Source organism: Macrobrachium nipponense, chromosome 3 (genome assembly GCF_015104395.2).
Source record: "Macrobrachium nipponense isolate FS-2020 chromosome 3, ASM1510439v2, whole genome shotgun sequence".
Classification (NCBI taxonomy): Eukaryota; Metazoa; Arthropoda; class Malacostraca; order Decapoda; family Palaemonidae; genus Macrobrachium; species Macrobrachium nipponense.
In genome coordinates, this window is record NC_087202.1 from 10,246,536 (window position 1) to 10,253,793 (window position 7,258).

The 7,258-nt window shown below is 41.9% G+C and overlaps 1 protein-coding gene across 1 annotated transcript; it reads left to right on the forward strand.

Moving 5' to 3' along the window:
- Positions 1–883: 883 nt before the first annotated feature.
- LOC135222316 (myosin heavy chain, embryonic smooth muscle isoform-like) lies at positions 884–2,992 on the forward strand. The gene has a single exon (XM_064260402.1). It carries the CDS (start codon positions 884–886, stop codon positions 2,990–2,992), a length of 2,109 nt encoding a protein of 702 aa, XP_064116472.1.
- The last annotated feature ends 4,266 nt before the right edge of the window (positions 2,993–7,258 follow it).

Sequence of the window (7,258 nt, forward strand, 5' to 3'; positions counted from 1 at the left end):
TACATAAATATACACATATATACATATCTATCTATATAACTATATATTTCCAAATGTATATATCTATATATATATATATATATATACTATCTATATATATATATATATATATATGGATGTACGTATGTATTTATGTATGTATGTATGTAGAGAGATCGCGCGAATAAGAGTAGACTGATATAATATAATAATAATAATATAATAATATAATATATAATAATAATTATTTTTATTATTATTATTATTATTATTTATTAATAATAATAATAATAATAATAATCATAATAATAATAATAATAATATAATAATATAATTAATAATATCATAATAATACTAATACTGTATTATCATTACTATATTAACATTACTGTATTATAATAAAAATAAAGTTAAGACGTAAAGAAAATTAATCCACAATAAAAAATTTAACATAAGTAAACTTGAGGAGAAAAGATAAAAAAAAAACCTGTTTCAGAAAATCCGAGAAATAATATTGGACTGGAAAAATTTAGATTAATAATATCAGTTGAGGTGAAGTTTGAAGGGTGAGGAGAAGATAATCTCCTCCTACGAGAATGCCTACGTCGGAAGAAGGACTTCATCGGTCAGAAGCTCTGGGAGCGAGAATCCTTCTTCATCCAAACACAAAGAAGAAGAGGAATTCCTCGGAGCCCAGTCGGGAACGAGGCGCTCCGAGGCCCGCGCTAGAGGAGGAGCCTTCCTCGGATCCAAAGGAGCCACGCGTCAGCTTCAGAAACTAGGACTAGTGACGTCTGACATATTTGGCATATCATTGACCATGATGTTTTATCTACTGATCGTAGCTTTTTGCGCACTTACGCTAGTTGCCTGTGGATTGCTTGACTCAATTGTTGAGGACCTGATGATGCTGTATTTTGCTGAAGGACCTTTGAGTGGACCACAGGATTTAGATTTTATAGCCGAGGAACCTGTTGTTCCCGAAATTGTTGTTGACGAATATATGAACCTTTGGACGTTAGGCTGGACCGTCGCCATCACCTGTATGGGTGTGGCATTGTTGGCTGGCCTGGCGGTGACTGCTTACCATAGATACCGACGACGAGGACATTACATTCACGAACTGGAAGAGGATCTGGAAATGGAACGAACCGAGGTGGCCAGACTGAGAGATCGTCTGGAAACTGAACAAGAAGGAAAATTGAAGACGGAGGAACGCCTGAACGAGATGACCCAAGACCTCCAGTTGTTGGGACTCCAGCGAGGACGTCTGGAAAAGAGTCAGGTTAAGGAAACTGAAATGGAATGTCTCTTGAACGGAGCTAAGGACCAGATCGAGTTTCTACAAAATCAAATTGTAGAGAAAGATCTTTTGATTGAACGGAACATGTTGGAAACGAAAGAAATGGAAAATCGTCTGGAAGAAGAGGAGAAAGCGAGAGCCAGAGACATCCAGATTTTGGAAAAAGAGAGGAATCTCTTCCAGGAGTGGATGGAAAGCGCTCTGAAGGAAAGAAAAGAGCTCGCCTCGAGACTTAAAGAAGCTGAAGCCACCAATCGCGTTTTGGCTTCGGCGAATGAAGGCTTCAAGAGCGCAAATGACCAAATGCGAGAAGCTCTGGAAGAGAAAGTGAAGGAGATCGACCATCTAGAAAATTTGAAGGAAGCATCTGCACAAGAAATAGCTGATTTGCAACAGATGAATGGCGATCTTGAGAGGGAAATTGAAAGGAATCAGGATGAACAGGAGAAGAACAAGATTTTGAACGATGAAGTTCAGCAAATGAGAAATTGGGTTGCTGAACTAGGCGGTCAGAATGCTAAGATGGAGGAGGAACTGGCCAGTAACGAACAGGAAATCAAGTCACTGAAGGACTCTTTAGAAAATGGAGAAGGCGAAAACAGAATTCTGAAAGTAGAAGTTCAGCAGATGAGAAATTGGGTAGCTGAACTAGGAGGTCAAAACGCCATGATGGAGGAGGAACTGGCCGATAAAGAATTGAAAATAAATTCACTAAAGGATTGTTTAGGAAATGAAGAAGGAGAGAAAAGAATTCTGAAAGAAGAGGTTCAGCAAATGAAAAACTGGGTAGCTGAACTAGGCGGCCAGAATGCTATGCTGGAGGAGGAATTGGCCAGTATCGAACAGGAAATCAAGTCACTGAAGGACTCTTTAGAAAATGGAGAAGGCGAAAACAGAATTCTGAAAGAAGAAGTTCAGCAGATGAGAAATTGGGTTGCTGAACTAGGAGGTCAAAACGCCATGATGGAGGAGGAACTGGCCGATAAAGAATTGAAAATAAATTCACTAAAGGATTCTTTAGGAAATGAAGAAGGAGAGAAAAGAATTCTGAAAGAAGAGGTTCAGCAAATGAGAAACTGGGTAGCTGAACTAGGCGGCCAGAATGCTATGCTGGAGGAGGAGTTAGCCAGTAACGACCAGGAAATAAATTCACTGAAGAATTCTTTAGAGAATGAAAAGGAGAGGAACAGAGGTTTGATTGAAGAAGTTCAGCAGGTGAAAAATTGTGAAGCTGAACTAGGAAGCAGAAAGGCCCAGTTGGAGGAAGAGTTACTTGACAAAGTACAGGAAATAAATTCACTGAAGAATTCTTTAGAAAACGGCGAAGAGACCAACAGAATTCTGAGAGCCGAAGCTCAACTGATAAGAAACTGGGCAGCAGAAGTTGAAAGTGAAAAGGCTGAAATAAAGAAGGAGTTATTTGAGAGGGACCAGGAAATAACTCTTTTGAAGAATGGTTTAGACAATGAAGAAGAGAAATACATAATTCTGAGTGAGGAACTCGTACAGATGAAGGCGCGGGTGGCTGAATTGGAAGTCACGAATTTAGATGTTAAAGGTGAAGTTACCCAAAAGGATAAAATTATAAAGTCCATGGAGAATGCTCTAGAAAAAGAAAAGGAGAGGAATAAAGAGTTAAGGAAAAAATTGCTGAAGCAAGTTGAAAGACTTGATCACATCATAGCATTCACCCAAACCATGGACAAATAATTCAGACGAGGATAACAACTGTCAAATGATGCAAGATGGAAGGAAAGAACATGGAAGGTGATGGATGCTGCTGTGTCATGTTCCAGAGCAGCTGCGATCTTCTTGGCCCATTCAGTGGGCTTGACTGCACGATGGGTGTTCACTGCTGCTCCCCCCAGCAGCAACCAGTAACGGTGAGGTCCCCCCACCTCCCACACACCCATCCTGCAATCAACCTCATCGACTGGACCAAGAAGATCGCAATACCTCGGGAACATGACGCAGCATCATTCAAATCCCTTCACATGGGCTTCATCAGGCATCCTTGACAATTCTCTCATCTTCCTGACGGAAGCAGGAGGAACAACTCTCAGGTATGAGTAGAGCTACAGCTGTTTGGAGGAAGGAGGATCAATTCTCTCAGAGAGAACCAACAGTTGCTCGGAGGAAGGAGGACCAGTTCTCTCAGAGAGGGAACCAACAACTGTTCGGAGGAAGGAGGACCAGTTCTCTCAGAGGGAACCAACAGCTGTTCGGAGGAAGGAGGACCAGTTCTCTCAGAGGGAACCAACAGCTGTTCGGAGGAAGGAGGACCAATTCTCTCAGAGAGAACCAACAGTTGTTCAGAGGAAGGAGAACCAGCTCTCAGTTTGAGAGCCAACAGCTGTTTGGAGACAGTGTGGAACCGTCAAGTGATGCAGGATGGAAGGAATGAACATGGAAGGTGATGGATGCTGCTGCGTCATGTTCCAGAGGAGCTGCAATCTTCTTGGCCCATTCGATGGGCTTGACTGTAGGATGGGTGTTCACTGCTGCTCCCCCCAGCAGCAACCAGTAACGGTGAGGTCCCCCCACCTCCTACACACCCATCCTGCAATCAACCTCATCGACTGGACCAAGAAGATCGCAATGCCTTTAGAACATGACGCAGCATCACTCCCAAATCCTTCACATGGCTTTTCATCAGGTATCCTTGGCGATTCTCTCATCTCCCTGACGAGGGGAGGAGGACCAGCTCTCAGGATGAGAGTCAACAGCTGGTTAGAGGAAGGAGGACTAGCTCTCAGTTTGAGAGCCAACAGCTGTTTGGAGGAAGGAGGACCAGCTCTCAGTTTGAGAGCCAACAGCTGTTTGGAGAAAGGAGGACCAGCTCTCAGTTTGAGAGCCAACAGCTGTTTGGAGAAAGGAGGACCAGCTCTCAGTTTGAGATCCAACAGCTGTTTGGAGAAAGGAGGACCAGCTCTCAGTTTGAGAGCCAACAGCTGTTTACAGGGCCACTGGGCCAGCAGAAGGACCCCGGAAGGCAACCAGAGGGATACCAGAAGGATACCAGAGGGATACCAGAAAAATACCAGAAGGAAACCAGAGGGATACCAGAGGGATACCAGAAGAGGATTCTGTTGGAATAATCTAGAAGACCGGCTATGCAGAAAGTCAAGTATGCTATATCCCTTGATGCAGACTTCTAATAGAAGATCTCTGTCAAAGCGGGCAAATAGTCGGATATTTAGATCTATTCTTGCAGATGTCTTCTTCCTGGTTATTCTGTTGGAATAATCTAGACCGGCTCTGCAGAAAGTCAAGTATGCTATGCCCCTTGATGAAAAGGGACTCTTTCTAATAGTTAATAGATCTCTGTCGGAAAGCGGCAAATAGTCGCATATCTAGATGAATCTTCTTGCAGATGTCTTATTTGGACTTGGGGGTTTATTCTGTTGGAATAATCTAGACCGCTCTGCAGAAAGTCAAGTATGCTATGCCCCTTGAAATGAAGATCTTCTAATAGAAGATCTCTGTCAAAGCAGGCAAAATAGTCGGATATCTAGATCTATTCTTGCAGATGTCTTTCTTTCTGGTTATTCTGTTGGAATAATCTAGAAGACCGGCTCTGCAGAAAGTCAAGTATGCTGATGTCCCTTGATGAAGACTCTAATAGAAGATCTTTGTCAAAGCGGGCAAAATAGTCGGATATCTAGATCTATTCTTGCCCAGATGTCTTCTTTCTCTGGTTATTTTTTTGTTGGAATAATCTAGAGACCGACCGGCTCTGCAGAAAGTCAAGTTATGCTATGTCCCTTGATGGCAGACTCTTCTAATTAGAAGATCATCTCCGTCAAAAGCGGGCAAATAGTCTATATCTGATCTATTTTCTTTGTCAGATGTCTTTCTTCCTGGGTTATTCTGTTTGAATTTTAATCTAGACCGGGCTCTGCAGAAAGTCAGTATGCTATGTCCTTGATGAAGATCTTTCTAATAGAAGATCTCTGTCAAAGCGGGCAAATAGTCGGATATTCTAGATCTATTCTTGCAGATGTCTTCTTTTCTGTTATTTCTGTTGGAATAATCTAGAGAGAAACCGGCTCTGCAAATGAAAACAAGTATCTATGACCCCTTGATGAAGATCTTCTAATAGAAGATCTCTGTCAAGCGGCAAATTCAAATGTCGGATATCTAGATCTATTCTTGCAGATGTCTCCCTTCTGGTTATTCTGTTGGAATAATCTAGAAGACTGGCTCTGCAGAAAGTCAAGTATGCTATGTCCCTTGATGAAGACTCTTCTAATAGAAGATCTCTGTCAAAGCGGGCAAATAGTCGGATATCTAGATCTATTCCTGCAAATGTCTTCCTATGGAGAGGGTGGGTGGTTGGAGAGGGTGAGGTACAAATAACAGAAAACGAGCCTAGATGAGTTCAGTGGCCCATTGTAGGCGCATGAGCTCACTTAAGCTCAGTGGCCTATTGTAGGCTCATAAGCTTTGTTAGGCTAAGTGGCCTATTGTAGGTTCATAAGCTTAGTGGCCTATTGTAGGCTCATATGCTTTGTTAAGCTAAATATCCTGTTGTAGACTCATAAGCTTAGTGGCCTATTGTAGGCTCATAATCTTTGTTGAGCTATGTGGCCTATTGTAGACTCATAAGCTTAGTGGCCTATTGTAGGCCCATAAGCTCATTTAAGCTTAGTAGCATTTGTAGGAATATAAACTAATTTAAGCTTAGTGGTATATTTTAGGCCCATACATTTAGTAGCTATTGTATTCAAATAAGCTTTGTTAAGCTTAGTAGCTCTCCTGGTTGACCTCACAGAGGCCATTCTGATTGAGGTATACCTCGAGGAGGTATTTCTGAGATATTTTCCAAGACGCAAAAATCTCTCATAAGCTTAGCAAAGTTTATGGGCCTACAAGGCTACTAAGCGTATATGCCTACAATAGGCCACTTAGCTTAAATGAGCTTATGGTCCTATAATAGGCCACTAAGCATAAATGAGCTGATATGCCTAGAAAGGCTACTAAGCTTTTTTAAGCTTATGTGTCTACAATAGGCCACTAAGCTTAAATGAACTTATATGCCTTCAAAGGCTACTAAGCTTATGTATCTACAATAGGCCACTAAGCTTAAGTGAGCCTATATACCAACAAAGGCTACTAAGCTTATCTAAGCTTATGGGCATAAAATGGCTACTAAGCTTATCTAAGTTCAAGGGCCTGCAATAGCTACAAAGCTTATGGGCCAATAAGCTTATCTAAGCTTATGGGCCTACAATAGGCCACTAAGCTTAACAAAGCTAAAAGGTCTACAACAAGCATTATATTGTAGGCCCATGAGCTTAGATAAACTTAGTAGCCACAGTATGCCTATAAGCTTAGATAACCTTAGTAGCCTCCTTTGTATGGCCATAAGCTCATTCAAGCTTAGTAGCTTATTGTAAGCCCATAAGCTTAGGTAAGATTAGTAACCTTTCTAAGCATATAAGCTCATTTAAGCTTAGTGGTCTATTATAGACCCATAAGCTTTGTTAAGCTTATAAGAGAATTTCATCGTCAGGGAAAATCTCTCGGAAATACCTCCTCGAGGTATATACTTCATTCGGAATGGCTTCTGAATGGCCTCTGCGAGGTAGTCATCAACCAGGAGAGCAAGGATGAGGTAACACTTGCCGAGAGGCCTTCCCCCAAGTTATTTCTCGTCCTAGAGGGCCTCTTTGAGGTAATCCTGAAACTAGATTTCTTAGAGGTATTATTCATCCGGAAATACCTCTACGAGGTAATCATTTTCTCATGGATGGTCTCGACGAGTTAGTCTTAGCCTGGGAGGGGCCTCCACGAGGTCATTTTTGCGGGGAAAGACCTCGACAAGGCCATTCTTACCTCGACGCTGTAAGTATCGCCCCTGCGGGCCTCAGAGAGATAATTTCATCTCAAGAGAGATCTTGCCCGGTAAGACATCAAGGCATAAATCAATAAATGACTTATCTAGTGAATCTCTCTCTCTCTCTCTCTCTCTCT

Coding starts and splice junctions, on each gene's coding strand:
- LOC135222316 (XM_064260402.1), top strand. CDS start 884: ATGATGCTGTATTTTGCTGAAGGACCTTTGAGTGGACCACAGGATTTA.